At 44.8% G+C, this 20,503-nt stretch overlaps 1 protein-coding gene across 2 annotated transcripts in view; it reads left to right on the top strand.

Annotated features, from left to right (window-relative positions):
- The first annotated feature begins 2,562 nt into the window (after positions 1–2,562).
- The window catches only part of SETD7 (SET domain containing 7, histone lysine methyltransferase), a 46,943-nt gene continuing 29,002 nt past the window's right edge, over positions 2,563–20,503 (top strand). Inside the window, exons 1-2 of one of the 2 annotated variants that reach the window (XM_036078962.2) lie at positions 2,563–3,520; positions 11,208–11,337. In XM_036078962.2, coding sequence (XP_035934855.2) covers positions 3,481–3,520; positions 11,208–11,337 — 170 coding nt within the window. In that variant the 5' untranslated portion in view covers positions 2,563–3,480. The remainder of the gene's footprint in view (positions 3,521–11,207; positions 11,338–20,503) is intronic. The other variant, XM_036078961.2, reaches the window with a different exon arrangement.

Raw genomic sequence — 20,503 nt, 5'->3', positions numbered from 1 at the left:
CCATCGCCCCCCCGCCCTGGCTGTCCGAGGTCCTGTGCAGCCCCCTCCTCCTGGTGGGGCTCGCTGCGGCTGTGCTCTTGGATCTGCTGAGTTAGGAGCCAGGCCATGCTGCCACCGCTGCACATGCTGATTAAGAGCTTGATTGATTTTCTAGCCCGTGACCACATTGGTGGGGACAGAGTACGACAGAGGAGAATGGCGGGGAGCCAAGTGCAAAGAGGGTTTATGACATGAGCTCTCAATGAAGGCAACTGTGGGAAAGAATGCGATGGAAGCAGATTTGGGGCCAGTAGATGTGGGAAAGTAGAACAACTCAAAATCGCTCTTCAGACTTGAGCTAAAACAAAGTACTTTGCCAAAACACAGGAAGAGGATCCAGTCTGGGAGACTCAGCACTGTTTATATAAAACAAAATATTCCTGTCTGCAAAATCAGCACGGACAAGGCTTAACCTTCACTCTGTACCAGGCACCGTGTTGGGTTCTGGAGCTACAAATAAGAATCAGTCTAGAGAAGACGATCGAAAACGTACACGGAATGATTTGTAAAAATGTAAATATATCTTAAGGGAACCATAAAAACAATTTTGCCTAAACTTTGGGCCCAGAGCCAGCAAGGATGAATGGTAGGGGGAGGGGGCCTGCGGCTGTGTCCCCACCACTGCTGCCTGCCTCGTGTGCAAATCTGAGGAAGGTTCTCAGGGAACTTTCACTCCCTACAGCCCGTTCTGACAGGGAGGCCCTGGTGCTCCCCACCCCCCCCACACTTACAGTCCAGAGAAGGCCTGCTTCAGTGACAGGGGCCGTGGGCAGGGTTCCAGGTGCTTTCAAAGTAGCAGGTGCAAAGTGAGCACTTGACAGTGGGGGGGGGGGGGGGGTGGGACCTTACAGCACCAGGGGAGAGTTGGACATCCTCCTCTGAACCTAAAGTTAGGGGCAGCACACTTGGGACATGATTCCTCCCCACGCCCCCACATACTCGCTCACCATAAACTTATTACCCGCGGTTCCACCTGTGTGTTGTGAGAGGCGATTTCTTCCAAGCCACCTGTCCCCTGCTTTAGCTCCCTTTGAGTAAAGGAACAAATTATTTTTGCTTCCTGTAGCTTTCAGCATCTTTTTTTTTTTGCCGCCTGGTAAACTGGAAACTGGAGAAGATGAGTATCTGGTGTGTTTTTGTGCATCCATATAATACGTAAGGGAGGAAATGTTATGGTTTTTTTGCAAAGGGGGAAATAAGAACAAATATCATATAACTCAAAACCAGTGAGTGACCAAGTTCAGTACCTGATAGCTTTTTTAAAAAATCAGAAATAAACTCCTCTTACTACGGTTCATGTTTGAAAATGATGTAACCCGGAGTGGCTCTTTCATCTTCCACTGCAGCAACACCTCTGTGTAGCTTTAAAGCCCAGGTATCTGCACTGGAGGACTTTCAGGAGGTTAAACTTAAGCCAGAAGACTTCAGAGAGGTGTAGTCTAAGCCAGGAGACCTCAGAGTAATCTAGCTTCAGCCGGGGTGGGACCTCAGAGTGGTCAAGCCTAGGATGGCAGACCGCTGGGCGGCCTAGACTAAGCTGGAGGGACCTTATACCAGTATAGCCTCAGCAAGAGGAACTCAAAGTGATCTAGCCTAAGCCAGGAGATCTCTGAGTGGTCTACCCTAAGCCAAGGGACCTCTGAGTGCTTTAGCCTAAGCTGGGGATCTCAGAGTCGTCTAGCCTAAGTCTCTTATCTCCTGCAGGAGGAATTCAGGCTGGCAAGGGGAGGGGGGGCTCCCAGGGCCCCTCTGCAGGTCAGCAGCACCAGAACCCTAGTGTCCTAACTCCTGGTCCAGGGCCCTTCCCTCTGTTTCTAAAATAGTCAAAAGCAATTGAAATTCCTGGCAATGTATGGAACGAGTGTCCCTAACATTGTTCTTTTTTTCACAAAGGGAAAACTGAATTTAAGAAGAAACTCACAATACTCGATAAAAATATTTTGCACTTAAGCACAAAGCCAAAAACAAGGCGTGGTCGCCCGGGTGCTGGAAGTACTCTGAAATCCCCAAAGTCTCACTCGTTCAGAAAACAAAATGGAACAACTTTTCTTCGCTCGCTCCTGTCCCCTCCTCCCGTGCAGTAGCTGTTCTTGGCAGATGCCCAGAGCAGCACCCTGTAATTCCACGGTACATTGTGTACATTTGCATCCATTTAACCAGCTATTTACAGCCGCCCTTTACCGCCACCTGTAAGAGGCAATGCCATAATGACTCTAAGTGGCTGGGCCGGGAACTGGGTGCCCCGTGATTTTCTCCACTTGAAGAGCCCGAATCTATGGAGCGGTTGGCACTTGGAGGCACTGGGGTATCACACGTACAGGGCGGAAGGCGCGAGAAGGAGGCGCGCCAGACGGAGGGTCGTTCCTCGTTAGCTCCGCTCGGTGGCTCCTTTTCCATTACCGCAACCACGAGGAGGAACCTGCCGGGCCTTCCGTGCGGCTTGTTTCCTGCCTGATAACGAGCCCGCTGCCATTTGGATTTGCTGAATTTCTCAATCACCCGAGCCGCCTGACAGTCCGGAGGAGGGTGGGGACTCGGCGCGCTGGGGTGGGGGCCCCAGTCCGGCGGAATCAGGGCTGGATGTTACCCCCTTGAGTCCGGGAAACCTGCTCGCGGATGTGATGCGGCGACGCAGGGACACCTGCGCTCCCCTGCGTGCTGCACTCGTGCAGCTCCGGGTGGCAAACGGGGTGAAGTGGGGGCGAGGGCGAGAGGAAGTTGAGGTGCTGGAGCGTCAGAAACGCTGCCTTGGCTTCCCTTGCTCTTGGGAGGCTGTCCCGAGGCGGGGCTGGAGGGCTCTGCACGGCGGACTTCCAAGTTGCCCCGGCACAGCAGGAGGTCGGGAGTTTTGAGCCCCCTGAGGGCGGTACCCCGGAGGTCCCAAGTCCCCACGAGAAGCCGGGTGTACAGGACGGCGTGGCGCGCTCGGAGCGCACCGAGCCGAGCAGAAGCAAAAGATAAACCCTGATGGGCCCGGGGGCTGGCTGGCTGGGGCGCAGAGTCAGCGCGGACCGGGAGCGCCTTTCGTTTTAAGGAGCCTTACTTCTGGGAAGGGACAGGGAACTGTCAATCAGCGAGGGAGGGAGCGCACCGGCGCTGGGTGATGTCAGCGGATCATCTGCTCGATAACAAAGAGGGGGTATTACAGGAGAAAGTTGCAGCGGCGGCGGCGGCCACGGCGGCACCCCGGAGCCTCGGAGACGAGGGGCCAGCGGGCGAAGGGAGGAGCGGGGGGACGGCTGCTGCCGCAGCAGCTTAAGACCAAGGAATTGAAAGGGCTGTAGGGGGAGGCAGTGCGAACCAGCCCCGACTGCCCCTCCTCTTCCTCCTCCTCCTCCAAACTCGCAGGGTTCAGCCCCAGCGCTCGCTCAGCCACCGGGAGCACCCGGACGGACGGGAGGCAGCCGCGCGGCCCCGAGCTGGGCACGGTCCCCAGCCGCCATGGATAGCGACGACGAGATGGTGGAGGAGGCGGTGGAAGGTACAGCGTTTCTCTGGGGCTGGGGGAGGAGGCGCCGAGGGCTTGGAACGCGGAAGGAGTGGCGGGCTGCGACCCGCGCGGCGCCGGGCCCCGCGGCCGCCACTGTCCCCTACGCGGGTGGCCCGCTGCCCGGCTCGGGCACGGGCCGGGCGGCCACGGCCACGCCGCCGGGAGCGCGCACTGCGCGGCGGGGCGCAGGCCGGGAACGGGATTCTGCCGGGCCGGGGCCCCCGGGAGGGTCCGGCCGCTCCAGCCCGCCGGGCCACAGCCTGCATCCGCCCTCGGAGTTGCGAACCTGCCCCGCACTCTGGCCTCCCCGCTTTCGGGGATGGAAGGTGGGGGTGCGCAGGAGGACAGCCCCCCCGAGACCGGCAGTCTCGGCGGAGCGATCCCCCCGCCCGGTTTTGGCAACCCGAGCCCCTCTCCGGCCGCCAGCCCTTTCCTTCCGCTCGCCGCAGCGACCTGCGGTGACCGCGGCCGCGTCCGGGTCCGTCCCCCGGCGCAGCGCACGGGGCCGACCCAGGCACGTGGCAGCCGCGGCCGGGGCGGCCGCTCTTCCGAAAAGATGAAATCATTGCAGGGCAACGCACCACGCTCCCGACCCGGGGCTTGAACGCACGCCGCCCCGGAGGCGGTGGCCTTCCCCTCTGCTGCCCCCGAGCGAACTCAGGCAAACCGCCCCTCCCCCTTCCTGCTTCCGCGCTCGGGTGCCGCCGCCGCCACGCTGTGCAGGCGCGCCGCAAGCCCTGACCGAAATTGCTGGGTGACACTTAACTTTCTGAATTCCATGCCGTTGGCTGTGGGTGATATCACCGCCTCGGTGTCGTGTTTCTCCGCCCCTTCTCTTCTAGCGCCCCTCCCCCGACTTTTCTCGCCACTTTGTTTTGCTGAGTTTCTCCACCTCTTTTTTTGCTAGTTCTAAAGAGCGAGGTGGGGACGTTATACAATCTAGTTGTTTGTATCAGGGGACGTTATGATTTTGTAACAGTGAATACTGGAAAATACTCTTTAACGTGTTTACTTATTTGATTCCACCCCAGACAGTACGTCGTGATGTTTTGAAATGTTGTGTGGTATTATTCCAGAATATTTTAAACCAAGTGTCCAAGTAAATAATGTTAAGCTTTTGGTTGAAGCTGGTTTCTATCTAGTTTGTATAAACAAGCGGTTATAAAAGGTAAAGCAAAATAAAGTAGCAACACTGTGCAAATGCATAAGGATACATAGTTATTGCTACATTGGCAGAAGAAATCAATTTTTATAAAACATAATTAGTGATCTTGAGGTCTTACGGTGAGATTAAGTATAATAATAATTCTGAATTCTCTGGAAGATATCCATCCTGATGTAACTGTTAAAACTTATTTCTCTATCCAGCTTCAAGGAGTGTCGGTGGTGGTGGTGGTTTTAATTTCACAGTGTTGTGAATTCACAGCACTATTTATCTAATAAGCAAATTTGGGGGCTTCCGGGGACCCCAAAGACAGTGATTGAGAGGGTCCATTGGAAGCCTTCGTTTAATTTAAATTATTGACTTGTGCCTTCGTGTTATGAAAAATAAATGAAAAATGTGCTCTTTTCAAATTGTTAGGGCTTGTTCTCATTCTTCAAAGTTTACTTTTATTTGTAAAAATGTATTTGTAAAAATGTAATGCAAACCGTTGATCACAGGCAGTGCTCCTCAGGTTAAAACCACATTCCTTTTGGAAGCTGTTCAGAAGCCTAAGGCCCCGTTGTCTGTGATCCCTGGGTTCCTTGCAGAATGTGAACAAGCAGCTTTAGAAATATATCTGTTGTTTTTGAGGTTGTCCACTGGATAGTTCCTTATACAAACAAGGAAGAATCTGTTATATAGGGCAAACCATATACATTATCGTCCCAAATCAGAATATGCGTGAGAGTGAGAGGGGTCACTATTAATACTCATGCTGGCACAACTAGTTTAAGCCATCAGTGTCTGGGGGCAATCCAGGACACATGGTCACTCACTTGTACCTGACAGTAAACAAGAGTAGCACAGACTCTTTTAGAGTCTTTAAAAGCATCTAAGGCTCGAACTCCCAGTGTCTAGAGCTTGCGTGTGTACACGAAGTGAACTGTACCAGTGGGCTTTTCTCTAGCCATTGTTGGCCTTTTTAGTGCTGTCTGTAACAGTCTTTGCTTATCATCTAACATGTCCTTGGGAGACTGGTAAAAGGCTAGTTTGAATATCTTGGTGTTGAAGTATCACCTACCTCTCTCCATAAACAGAGCCTCTGGTCTCCGCAGTTTAGTTGTCTTCACTATTATGATCACTGCTATAATTGTTCAGTCCTTACTGTGTTCAGGCTCTGGGCTAAATGTTTCACACACACATTATCCAGTCAGTCTTATGAGGTGGGCCCTAATATTATCCTAATTTTACAGGGGAGGGAACTGAGGCACGGAAGAGTTAAGAACGAATCCAGGGACACTCAGCGAGGTAGGGGACAGGCTTAGACCTCCAGAACCTCATTCCACCATACCAGACTGTCTCCCTACATTTTTCCTATTTTTTTTTTTTAAATTTTTAGTGAGTCCGTCAAATATATGAAATACTTGGTAATTGAGTTTGGAAGCAACAGTTAAGTACTGTGTCAGTACCAGTCTTTATTGCTCTAGAGTTTGATTCTGACAGTTCAGTGACTGTCAGAAAAACGTATTTGGGGAAAGAGAATTTAGCTTACAGCCTCTCCAACAGACATCCTTTTTCCTCTTTTTCTTCCTCCTTAGCAATTTACCCTGGGGAAGAAATTGCTCTTTGCAGGACTAGAGTTGAAATGTTGGTTCTCTGTCAGGGTGGAACCGTAGCCTGGGTGAAGTTCTAGGCTCTGAGTGGATGAATCCCGAGGGGAGGTGGACAGTGGAGGGAGTAACTGTTTCCTCCTGCTGGCTGTGCTCCTTCGGGAAGGCAGCAAGCCCTGGGCCTCAGAGGGCCTGAGAAAGCCGCCTGAGATCCTGCTGTGGCTTTTTAAAAACTCTTCCAGGCTCATTGGTTCAGGAGGAGGTGGTGTTTATTACTAGATTTATTGCTTTGTCTACCCATAGATAACAAAAATGAATACAGTGGGGTCCCTACTATAATTTTAAATAGGTCTGTCATATCCAAACAGATGAATTATGGTGGTTGAGAGGAAGTAAAAATTACTTCCAGCTTGGGGAGGGAGATGGAGAAAGATTTCCCAGAAGAGGTGGTATGGAGTTGATTCTAGTTGAATCACCTCACCTCACCTCAGTGAGTGAACACAGAGGTGGGCACCTTGTCGTTATGGAGGCACGTTCAGAGACTAATCACTTGGCTCTGCCGGAACAGGGGGCCTAGGAGAAAAGTGGAGGGTAAGACAGGGGAAGAGGCCGTGTCACAGGCTGAAAATGTGGACTGTGTACTGAAAGCGATGGGAGGCCACGGGGGCTTTTTAGAGCTGGGAATGACAGGATCAGAGCTCTGTTCTGGGAAGATGAGCCAGCAATGGTGAGCAGGATAAGGGATCACCGAGAAGGTTCTTTGAAATAATCCAGATATGTGGTTAAGCAGGCAAGAAAAAATGGAAAGGCTTGGAAAAATATAGGAGACGCTGAGGAAAGCTACTCAAAAAAAAAAAAAAAAAGAAGGAAGTATCAGAATGTCTGGAAATAAGGAGCCAGAATGAAAACAAACAAATCAGTGTTCCACTACCCCAAGCTCCTCAAAATATTAAAAAATATTTTTAAGTCCCCCAAATATCTTATCCTACCTGTCTCTAACAAGGCTGGCTCGTGCTCTGTACTTAGGAAAAATGCATGCTAAGTGCACGGGCACCACCCCCTCCCTGTGGGCCACGCACTAAAATTATGACCCTCACAACTAATCATTGAGCTCTCACAAAGAATTACTCTCAAAAATGAAAGTATATTTTTAACAACCAGTGTAAATGCATCATCGTGAGGGCATGTTTTTTGCACTAGAGAGAATCAGTTTGCCTTTTATTAATATTACTTTTTTAAGCAGCTGTATTCCATAAAACCAACAATGCATGTAAGGGTCTCTTGTTCTGAAGGAAACACACTACACACACACACACACACACACACACACACAGAGGCCCTACTCTCAGATCTCCTGTGGGTAAGCCTGAGGCAGTCAGCAGCCGGGTGCCTGACCCACAGGGAATTTCCTTGGCAGAGATGGACCAGCACTGCGCAGAATACAGGCCTGGCTCTCATCAGGTTAAGAAAAAAAGCTCAGAGGTAACTTGAGGGGGAAATTTTAACTTGCTATCTGTTCAATAGATAATGATCTCTAGAACAAAGTGAAAAAGTAAAGGTATGAGACTGTTATATTTTTTTCCTTCTCTAACCTCTGTAAATATTTAAAATCACGCTGGGGACTGATCTACAACACATGAGCTGGGACAGCATTATCAACACCGAACAGTCATTCAAGTGAATTTTCCTGTTGTCTGAGTGGTGTTCAACCTCTGTTTAGTGGGAACTGGCCCAGAAGGCTGTTGGCTGACTTGGAGCATTTTACAAATTGACCTCAATCCAGGCAAGGAGGACTAGTGTTTCTCTTGGAGTTAGGTAACACTTGGAAGGGATAGGAATTTGCTATTGGAGATCCTGGTGGTTTTTTGAGAACTACCTTAACTCCAAAGGCTTCTTCCACTTCTCTTCCTGGGTCCCCAGGATACCTCTCTCTTTAGTGATACCTTCTTCCATCAGAAGCAGGGAAGAAAGGGCATGCTGCTAGTTTGCCCTTATCTGGAGAGAAAAAGATTGAAAGAATTGGGGAAGGGGCTTTCAGTATTCATTAGCACGTTCGGAGTGGCTAATGTGTTTCTTGGGTGCAAGGCGAGGGCTTCCTCAGATGAGCAAATAAGCTTGGAATGTGGGGGCTTGTTATGAGGTTTACTTGAGAGAACAGGAAAGGATGTTATCCATTGCCAGATGCCTAATAGGTATGCAGACTTTTGTCTTCTCTGTATCGCAGCAGTATTAAGTGACTAATACTGACCAGACAACTACTCCATGATGCTAGTATCCACGTGGTGTTTGAACAAGAGCTATACCAGAAGATCATCTATAGAAGCACTAATGTTGAAAGGAGGTGTGAGGGCATAACAACCTAATCTCTTCTCTTCCCTACCTTGCTTTCTTTGGGAAGTCTCTTTGTTGTTGTTGCTTTGGTTGTTGTAGATACAAGGTTCTACTGCTAGGAAAACCACTCCAGGCTATTAAATATTCAGGGTAGAATTCTCAAATGATCACAACCCTTAATTTCTTGCTCTTTTTAATTGATCCTGTTAATTGATAACATCGTCCTCCTTTTGGAAAGATGAGAGGAAAACAAAACAAACAAGCCAACAAGAGGGGGCCTGCTGTGGACTGATAGAGGGAGAGGGAAACAACGCACATCCGCATCTTTCCAAACACACAGTGTCACCCAAGAAATGGCTCGCATTCTCTGTGCCTCTCTCACTAGAGACTAAGTAGGTGATGGGACAACTCTTCACTGGCCTGTTGAAAGACCCATTGACACAAGCATCCTTCATGGAATGGGATTGACGTTTTTGCTTTCATCTCAGTTGGGATCAGTGCTGTCCTTCAAGTGCTTTTAGCATGTTCCATGCTAAGTGTCCACATGACACTTTAAATTTTCTCTAATTTTCTGCTGCTGGGGATGTACCTGCAATGTTTTATTCAGAAATAGGACAGGACTGCTGTGAATGAGGGAGGGTGGAATTGAAATTTCTACACTGGATTTTTTCTCCCTTAGTGCTCATGTTTACCATAATAGTTCTTTTGATCTAAAGTACAATAAAAAATTTCATCAAACTTGAACTTTTTCAAGTCTGAAATATGTGAACTGTTTTCTGTGGGGAAAACACTTTCAACTAATTAGTGAGCACTTCAATATAAGGCTAAAATGATTATTCTGATATTTATACCTAAATTCTAAGTAGAATGCTAAATTCATAGAAATGTTAATCCCAACATTTCATAAAAGCAAGCTTTTAGCTATACACGGGGTGGGTCTTTTTATGAAAGGAAAAAAGGTATATTTAATTTATTTCAATGAGAGAAATGTCACCGGTACCTACTTAGAAAATAATTGTCCAAATGATTTCATATGACTCAAGTATCATTGAATATGCCATGAATAGTTAGTTTTTGAGTTAGAAGAAAGCAATTATGGCCTAGTTGCTTTCTAACCATTAATTCCCTGGCCCTTTGTAGAAAAAAATTTGTGTTAAGAGGAAAGGAACCATATTGATTGTGATTTAAGTAGTCATGTTTTATTGTAATATTCTAGGTAATTCATTCTATACAGAGTTGGATGTAGCAATAAAATAGTGTATTTGTTTATTGTTATTTTATGTTTATGTAATCAATAACACAAAGAGCTTTTTTGTGCTTCATAATAACACTTAACCTCTCTTCTAAGGGATTTTTTTTTTTTTTAATCATGTTAGAAGAAACCGTTTTAGGAGACTAAAGCATTCATTGTGGTGATATGGTTTGTGTTTTCTTTTATGTCTGTGAGCCATCTGGAAGCCCCATTTAAGTGTTTAATGTTCCTGCATTGCACACCGTGTTTAATGCTTTCATACCTTTTACATCCATGACCCAGGTCGTTAACCCAGGAAAAAGCCAAGAGATTAACTACTGCCTTCATTTTCACCCACTTCCATAAAATTAGCTCACCAGAATAATTGGGGAGATACCAATGAGGTGACTTCTGGGTTTTGTGAAATATGTAGATAATAATAAAAACCTAAATATTGACTGTAAACATAAATATGGGAATATACCGGTCTGTGACCCAGGAAGAACCAGCAATTTAAAGATCACAGTATAATAAGAGCTGCTGATGTTCAAAATCACTGTTGAAATGGCCACGTGGATACTTGCAGCTGCGTTAAAGCACAAACCCTCTGAACGTAGTGGTAGAGGGTATATGACAAGGTTATTACTAAACATTCAAGGCTGAAAGACATTGTAAAGGAAAGCAGTAAGTTCAAGGTTAAGCTTAAGTTCAGGCTTAGAAGGACTATGAGTTCATGTGTTAGTACAGTGTGAGGTGTATAAATATTAGGGCAGTTTCAGAGACGTGGCTATGTCCCTTGTTGTGTGAGCATACAGAGCAAAGGTTTTCAGAAGTCACCCGGCTCGCAGTCCTCCACATCATACTATATAATGATTTATAAAATCATATTGTATACTGAGTTCTACAACTAGATAACTTACTGCAAAGACAAAGTACCTTACAATAGACTATAAAATGGTGCTATCTCAATCACATTTCAATTAAGCAAGAGAGTTGGGGGCATTGATTCCAAATATGAGCAGTGCCATGTAGGGAAGTACTTGGTAAACGGAAACATGCAGATGTTATTATTGGTAATAACTTGTAGTTCCCAGTAAAATGCAAGCTCGTTTTTGGTCCCTCGTCTGAAATGTGTTTAAGTCCCTCTACTGTGCCTCTTTGTCCGTTCACAAAGTGTACATAACAGACAAGTTGGTACTGCTGATGCGGGCACAGAACGCTTGGCAGGCGCTCTCCCCCGAGAGGGGGCGGGGGGGGGGGCTTTGGCTGCTCAGGGAACTTGCGGGCAGGATCTGAGCACAGACATGTCGGTGGGAACGCGTTGAAGATGTTAAAGTTTGCCTTGTGATTCCCTTTCTCCAGGGCACCTGGATGATGATGGATTACCACACGGCTTCTGCACGGTCACCTACTCCTCCACGGACAGATTTGAGGGGAACTTTGTTCACGGAGAAAAGAACGGACGGGGCAAGTTCTTCTTCTTTGATGGCAGGTAGCACTCACCGTTTTGTTTTTTGTTTTGTCTTGTCGGGGGGTGGGTACCAAATTACTTCACTTGAAGGAATGATACAAATGAAAGAATTCAAGTGGATGTTTTGGTCCCACTTATAGAAGAGGCAAAAGTCACCCCAACATGTATACACTGCTCTGGGGACCAAGGGAGTCACTCAGGCTGCTCTGGGGAGCCAGCCTGCGGCTTAGGTCCGTCATCACTGCCTCCTAGGCTGTGCTTACCACAGCTCTCCTGTCATGCCCGAGTCAGGGAGCTCCCATTATGCACACGACAGTTACGGGGCTCACCCAGTTCTTTGATGGATTTCACCTGCTTGTCCCCGTGTACTCAGTCTCCTTGAAGTCACACAAACGGGGCTTGTTTTTGTCAGGGGCCAGTTTGGGCAGCTCAGATTGTGACTGATTCTCACTGCTTTTCAAGGATAACACCCAGTCACTCCAGTACACGCAGCCCTCTCTCTCCCAGTTGTCACGGTCTGGTTCCTCCATACCCTGAAGGATAGTGCGGCCACCTCGTGGGTTCTGCAGCTTCATTTTCTCAGCATTTTCCCCGTCCTCACGAGATGGGTCAAGAAAATATTTAGCAAGGCTCTTCCAAGCTGCCTCAGCACGGTTCAAGCAGGGAGACCCGGGACAGGTGAACGTAGGAGGGGTTCAGCTCCAGATTCACGGTGCGTGGCAGGCTTACTCTTTGGGATGACTGTCACTATGTGTGGTACCTTCGTGCTGGTATCACAGCTCGTACTGTCGACGTTCTACCTCTAGCTAAAATATGTTCCCCAGCAGGGTTCTTGTTACTTTGCTTTCACCTCCCGTCTGAGAATGCCATGAGGCAGAAGCTCCTTACCCTCTTGAAATAGGCGGAGAAATGACTTTCTCTTTCAGGAAGAGATGGCATTGTACGGGTGCAGCTTTCCAACCGCGACTTTTAAACCATGTCGGTTTCAGAAACAGAGAACGACCGGGTGAATTTCTCAAGCATTTGGAGGAATTCAGAGGCATGGGGAGGCCGGCTCTCTTTCTGCCCACTTGACTGGGGAATAGGGAACTGGAGTTAGCTAAAGCAGGTTATAGGATTCTGTAGGGTAGAGCACTGCTTCTAAGCTCTGGACATTGGTAATAAGCCGAAGCTTCCTAAGCCACGGAATTCCTCTGGGAAAGGGAAATGTCCAAGCTGACAGTTCAATGGTGACAGAGGGACTGGCTTGTGACCCAGAAGGTCTTTTCTATGGAGGGAGTGGGTTGTTTTTAAAGTTTTTCACAGTTCCTCAGGCCCTCCACTATCTGATACAAGGAGAAGTGAGGAAAGTAATAAAAACCCATCATAGAACTTTTGTACAATTTCGTTTTCGTTATTAATCCCAATCTTCTCTTTCCCATGTTCCCTAACCCCACACCACATCTCTTTTTAGCAGAGCTTTGCTTACAAACTATATATGTATTTTTAAAGATTTTAAGTTATCTCTACACCCAGTGTGGGGCTCAAACTCAGAACCCCGAAATCAAGAGTCTCACGCTCCACCGACTGAGCCAGCCAGGCGCCCCACAAACTGTACCTTTTAAATGGCCAGATATTTTACTCCCTTTCCTTGGCCCCGCTGGGGATACCTGGTGGACATCTGAGTCCCACACAGGACTCTTGCAAGATTTGGTATCAGTGCTTTCTTCTCTCATGATTCCTTTAACCTGTCCAGAGGGAAACTTTTCCTGCCTCATTCTCATAGCAGTTTATTTATACCTCTTTTCTGGAAAGTGTTACTTCTTACCTCATGCTGCAGTCATTCTTTTATTCATTCAACAAATGTGTATTTGTGCAAATGTCTTATTTCCCCTATAGGACAGAGGTTTCCTTGAGGACAGAAGCTGATCTGCTATGCTTCATGGCACTTTCCCTTAATTTGATACTAAAAAAAAAAAGAGGTCTTGCTAAATGAGTATGGAAGCAGAAAGAGAAGGTAGAATTCACTCAGAACACCCACTCCACCCCCACCACACACACACACACACACACACACACACACACACACACACACTCATGCTTTAAAGCTGGTAGTTTGATGATCATACCCGGTGATTGACTTGAGGGCAACAGTGCAGCAGGGTTGGCTGGTTGTAATGTTGCTTTCTTGCTTCCCAGACCTGACATGCAGTGTTGAAGGGCTAGACTGCTCTTCCGCACCAGTGTGCTAGGAATGAGCTGTGTTAGCTCCAAGATACTGATCCTGTTGGCCCTGGGGGGAGCTGAGTGGGGCCTGACACTTCCCAAGCACCTCCCTCCCTCGGTCAAGCTAGTCACTTCTAGCTGCAGGTAGCTTTACCCACTTCCTCTTGCAGTCCTGCGCATGCGTGGCACCGCGGGGGGGGCGGGGGCAGGGGGGAAGCTGAAACACTGGTCAGGTTGAAACAGGAGGCCAGTAACTATCAATGGAATAGAAAGAAATTCATTGGCTTTTTTTTTTTTTCTTTTTGAGGCACTAATTCACTAGATTTTATATGTACCAGTCAAACATCTATAGAGACTTCGGTCAGATAGAATCAAAGAATGATGGTATTAGCACAGACCTCAGGAGGTTACCTTTGTACCCTTCTTCAGATAGATTGGGGCTTAGAGGGGAGAAAGTCAGTATCACTGCTTTTATCATATGTGATGTAGCGGTGTGGTGACAGGTTCTCAAAAGGTCACTGTCACCTTCTTTCTTCAGCCCAATACTGAGCATATTACGAGGCATCTGCTGAAAGAATTTGCTATAAACATTAGTGAGATAATCTTATGACTGAAAAAAAAAAAGGCCGTGGAATCTACTAGGTCTTTTTAAGGAGGGTGCAGGATGTGGTCATGGAGAAGTCAGCTGTTTCTCCATGGAACAGTACCTTAATTTACATTTGTCAATTATTAATTTTTCTCCCTACTAACTGCTCCCAATTTTTAGGGTCTGATGTATTGGGTAAAACAAAGTGGGGACCCCATGCTTTCAGTGCCAGTCAGGAGGCTTTAGCCTGAAAAAGAATCCCCCCAAAAAGGCTGAAATCAAGGTTTTAAAACAACAGGTGAGGAAACAAAAAGTTTCTTTGAGAGTTTTTAAAAGCTGTCCAAACCTGTAACACAGGCTTGTGCTCCCATCAGAGGGTTTGTTTGCAATTGCCAGAACCTGTCTGGAAAATTGCAGAGTGTAGTGACAAAAGATTTAGCCTGGTGCATTCTAATCTTATATGACACCTGAACCTGGGTGTGGGATTTCTGTAACCCACTTTACTGCGGTACGGTTCACGTACAGAAAGCTGTCCATATTTAACATATACAACTTGATGAATTTGGAGGTAAGTATATATTCATGAAACCATTACCACAGTCTATGCCATAAGCTATGTACGTGATTTATGAGAGGGTTACAAACAAATATAAATTTATATCAGGGAAACTCTAGAATCATTTTTCTACTTTACGTAGACTATGATAATCCTGAATAAGAATTTTAAATATTCAGATCACCAGGAAAAATGGCCCTGTTAAGTTTTTTAGCCAAGTTCCTAGATAGAAGCAGAATATTTTTAAATTGCACATAGAGCAGATACTTGGTAGAATAACAGACTTCAAGAAATACACCAGTGTGGGGCGCCTGGGTGGCTCAGTCAGTTAAGTGTCTGACTCTTGGTTTTGGCTCAGGTCATGATCTCAGGGTCCTGAGATTGAACCCCAAATGGAGCCCTGCATTGGGCTCTGCACTCAGCAGGGAGTCTGCTTGTCCCTCTCCCTGTTCCACCCCCCATGCACGTGCACTCTCTCATAAATAAATAAATAAATAAATAAATAAATAAATAAATAAAATCTTTAAACAAACAAAAGAAGAAAGAAATACACCAATGTAAAAAGTGAATATGCCTCCCCTTTTTCTATACCCTCACCCCCCACATCACAGAGGTGAGCACTGTTCGCAGAGAATTTAAGCATCTTAATTAAACATATTCACGGTAAAATAAGGAAATAGCTATTTATTTCTAAATCAATTTAAATAACCAAAATGTACATTGTACATTACTATTATCTTAGCCTCAGAATGTTTGCTAGTTTTGAGATCTTCATCAACAGTGGGTCTCTCTCCTTTATTCTATGGCAAAATGTAGAACAGAAAAACTTATTAAAACCAGCTTAAGGGGCGCCTGGGTGGCTCAGTTAAGCATCTGCCTTCGGCTCAGGTCATGATCCCAGGATCCTGGGATCGAGCCCCGCATCAGGCTCCCTGCTCAGCGGGAAGCCTGCTTCTCCCTCTCCCACTCCCCCTGCTTGTATTCCCTCTCTCCCTGTGTCTCTCTCTGTCAAATGAATAAATAGAATCCTTAAAAATAAGTAAATAAATAAATAAAACCAGCTTAAGTCAGAACCTTAAGTCAGATCAGTCATTCTTTACCAGATAATTTATCCCAGGAATTAGGAACGAATGGGAAAATTGACCTTATTTTTTAAATTGTCTTTTCAAGCCGTTACTGTTTTCCATTTTCTCCCCCTTTGTAAAGAATGAAGAAAATGCCCTAAGACTAAGATTAGGTCATTGGGACTTAGTATCTGCTCTGGTCCTGAGATGAAGGCATTGATGCAGTGAGGAGAAAGGGATCTAGAAGCTTCATTGCTGTGGCTCTGGAGTCTGTCTGGCACCACTGGACTGTGGTGGGTGCCTATTACGAAAGTATTTAGTATGCAGAGTACTTTGATGTACACATCTCTCATTTTTATATTAATCCCCAATTCTGGATGCTCATTTTAAGGCATTTTTTCCCTAATTGTTCTCATTTCAACCAAGATTTATAGATGCAAAGGTAATTTTGCAGAACTACTTGAAATTTTAGAATGGTAACAAGAAAGGTATTTCAATGCAGCTTGGCTTTGGGCTGGGTAATATTAGGGAATTGTGTGGTTTTTAGCCTGACTATCAGGTAAAGGTGAGTTAATTCATTTAGTTACATATTTTTTATATTATTGATGCTTCCCCTTGACATGCCAATAAGATTTCAAAGTATTATTTACTAGTCCTAGTGTTGATTGTGACACTGATGTGTCCAGCTAAGAGGTCTTTCTGTAGTTTATCATTGGCCAAATAATCTAAGCAAGGCTGTCCATTCGGTGAGCCACTGAGAAAGGCTGACATTTTCCAGGTGACGGGCCCATGCACCATTCCTTGGGTTTGGTTTTTAGAAAATACTTGGTCACATTTCAGGGAGATTGGAGTCGGAATGGACTTCTGAAGTCATGTATTCCCAGCCTCCCACACAAGGCAGAAGTCCTTTCTGTGTTCCTGATAGTCATCCAGCTTTTGCTGGAACCAGGCTCAACAAATACATTTGTCTGTATTCTAATGAACTGTTCTGATTAAGGCAAAAACTTTTGTGACATACAGAAGGAAAGGAAGTGGGGGGGGGGGGAAATGAATAACTTTGAATACCTATCATTTGTTCAACCCTGGACACGTTTCCTTCAGAACAACCTGTGAAGTAGGCTTTATAATCCTATTTTACATATGAAGAAACGAAGGCACAGAGTGGTTAAATAACTTGCCCAAGGTCACCTAATCAGCAGGGGTTGGAGTTGAGATTCAAGCCAAAGTGAGCTCAATTCCAGAGCCCTTCTCTTCTCACTACACCTAAAACTCTCCTCTAAAAAGAAGCAAGGAAATAGCTCTGACCCCGACTGCTTTCTTGCTTGAAGTTTACTTGAAGTCACTTGTTAGCTATAATTTGTGAAGAGTTCAAAAGAGTGCTGGGTTGAATTTATTTACTGTCTTGTAGGAGCTTGGCAAATTGTTGGAAAGTTTACTTGAAGAATCAGGTCTGAAGAACTCTGATCTGTGAACTTATTTCCTCATTTGTAAAGTGCAGATAATTATACCGACTCCTCCAAGTTATTGTGAAGATTGAATGAGAAAACCTGTAAAGACCTTGCAGAGTGGAGGATTCCTAGGAGGCACATATGGGAAAAAATGGATTTGTTTCCTTTTACTCTGTATCTGTATTTTTCCAGCTTTATTGAGATATTATCAACATATGATATATGTAAGTGTAAGGTATACAACATGATGATCTGATACATTTATATAGTGAAATGATTACACAATAAGGTCAGTTAACACCTCCATCCCCTGATATAATGACCTTTTTTTTAATGGTGATAATATTTGAGATCTACTCTCAAGAACTTTGAAGTACATAATACAGTATTGTTAATTATAGTCATCATGCTGTACATTAGATCCTCAGAATTTATTCATCTTATGGCTTGAAATTTGTCTCCTTTGACGAACAGCTCTCCATTTCTCCCATCCCCCAGCCCCTGGCCACCACCATTCTACTCTGTTCTATGAGTTAGGCTTTTTTAGATTCCACATGTAAGTGAGGACAGACAATATTTGTCTTTGTCTGACGTATTTCTCTTAACATAATGCCCTCAAGATCAAGGAGGATTATTATTATTATTTCTCACTATTGCTGTCGCTATTATTTGTTGATAATGATGGCTAGGATTATTTATTTATTTATTTTTAGACAGGGAGAGAGAGGCAGAGGGAGAGGGAGAGAGAGAATCCCAAGCAGATTCCCCACTAAGCACAGAGCCGAAGAGGGGCTCGATCTCACAACCCTGAGATCATGACCTGAGCTGAAATCAAGAGTCTAACGCTTAACCAGCTGAGCCACCCATAGGATTTATTTTTAGAGAGCAAAACTAAATTTCACTAATTGCTATTCAATACTGTCATCTTGAGCCTTTATAATAATCAGATCCTACAGACTCACAGATCTTCTACTAAAGGATAAAAAAAAACTTTAAAGATAGACAGCACACTCTATTACATGGAAGCATGGTAGTGCTCCATTCAGCTTGCTTATCACCCCTTGTAAGAAGTTGAAGTTTCTCTCAGAGCCCGAGCAGATGGTTTAGGTTTGTGGGAGATGTTCTTCTTTTTCTTTACTTAGTGTTCATCTTTACTTTGTGTTCAGTATTTTAAAGAGATAATGTATAATATATTACTATATGTCAGTTACATCTCAATTTTTAAAAAAAGAGATAATATATATTGTCACATAAAATAACTGTTTAAACGATGTTTCAATACCAAGAGTCACAATTTAATTCGGTTAGAAGTGGGAATTTAAAGTAGAATTATGATTCACTTAAAATTTCCCTCTTGGTTCTTGTATTACAACAGCTGACGAAAGGAAGGGAACACAATGGGGGAGGGAACAGAGTTTGTGCCTCACGAGGTGGAAAGCCTGAAACATTCTGGACCCCAGAATAACAAGGAGAAGCCCAAGCTGTCATATCTCCTAAGAGCACTTTTGTGTATTCAGATATTAAAGAGAATTTTAAAAAGAAAATATAATAATATTTGAGTAAAATGCAGATGTGTCTGTCTAGGTAAATAATTACAAAAATTCCCAGTTTCTTTTTAAGTTAGATTTCCTAATTTAATTTATCACTGGAAATTTAAGTACAAGAGCTTTGATAAAACAGGTAACAATGGTCTGTGTGTATATGTACAGAAAGAAATTTAATTAAAGTTGATGTTTTAATTTTCTCCACATTTTCTGGTTACTTGATTCAGATGCGGGTGCCAGAAAAATCTAAGTCGAAAGACCATTTTTGAAGTTTCTTAACATACTAAAGAATCTGCCAAGATGTTGAAAGAGACTTCAGGAAATACCAGTCAAGAACACTGTATATAGTATGATACCATTTTTATTAAAACAGAAACAACAAAGGTGGGAAAGTGCATGATATATAAATGGGGAAAAAGTCTTAAATGGTATATGCCAAATTGAGCGAGAGGACTGGGAATTTCTACGTTCTACATCTTTGTAGTACTTGGTTTGGTTTTTCTTTGTTTTACAATGAATACGTGTTACTTTTTTCACTTAAAGGAACATTTATTTCATCCTTTTGCCATGCAATGGGTTGCTCATAAATTATTCCAGACAGAGGAACCTTTCTTGCCTGTTTTTTTTTTTTTTTGTAGATTTAAAGCAGTTTTGGTAAATGTCTTTGACTATTCCATTATCTCATAACTATTTCCCTGATGATGTTTTAAGCCCAGTTTCTCAGTAGAAAGCTCACCATCATAACCATGAGTGTGCATGCTTAATCATAATAGCTATTACTTATTTGAGCAATCAGTATGTCCTAGATCATCTTCTAAGCACTTGATATATATGAACCCATTTAATCCTTATTATAACCCTGTTAGTAGCTACAGTTTACAAATGAAGAAATGAAGCAGGGAGAGTTTAAGAGACCTTCCTGACGAGCAGACTCTATGCACATATACTGCATAGAAAGAGTACTCCCTGCACTTGCATAACATTGTTATGTTCCCTCTTAATTATCTCTTCTCAAAGCAGAACTAGCCCAGTTTCCATTTCCATTCTTTCATTTAGGAAGTACCACTTGAAGATAGGCTGTGTTCCTGTGTTAGGGAGGGATACGTGGATGGATAACACCTAACTTGTTCCTACAAAGGGCTTAGAGTCTAGTTAGAGAAATGGGACACATAAGGTGACCATCAGTAAAGACACGAAAGCTCTGCGATGGTTCGTGATGAGGCTCCAGTGAGAAATATGGACTGGTTGCGGAGCTCAGGGTAGACTCTGGGGGAAGTAGGGTGGGTAGGCTCCGGTTAAGCCAGTATGAGCAGACTTCCTCCAAAATGCAACTCTCCATCCAGTTTCAGCAAGAAGGATGAGAAAGCTACTCGTATGTAGCTACCTCTCCAGTATTCTCTGATACTAACAATTTAGTGGCCACAAAACAGTGCCATTTTCTCAGCATATTTCTTTTTTGAATAGAAAAATGCCAGAGGCTTGAGGATAGTCGTTATTATCCCAAGGTTATTTTTGCTTTGAATGAAAAAAAAAAAAAGGAAAGAAAATGTGACCCACAGCTTTTTTCCTGAATGTGTCCTCAGGGATTTAAACCATTTGGTTACATATGTTTTAAAGGCAGAAGCAAGGGTGCCATAGTGTGGGAGCTAAGATACAGAGAGGTGCGTGTGCCTGGGGCCAGTGAATAGACTAATGTGAGCAGGGGACTCTAGAACAGGGGTCAGCGAACTTTTTCTGTATAGGGTGAGATGGTAAATACTGTAGGCTTTTTGGGCCTACAATAC

The sequence above is a fragment of the Halichoerus grypus genome, chromosome 3, assembly GCF_964656455.1.
Source record: "Halichoerus grypus chromosome 3, mHalGry1.hap1.1, whole genome shotgun sequence".
NCBI classification, from domain to species: domain Eukaryota; kingdom Metazoa; phylum Chordata; class Mammalia; order Carnivora; family Phocidae; genus Halichoerus; species Halichoerus grypus.
Note: the sequence above shows the minus strand (reverse complement) of the source record. Positions and strands in the feature narration are given on the sequence as shown.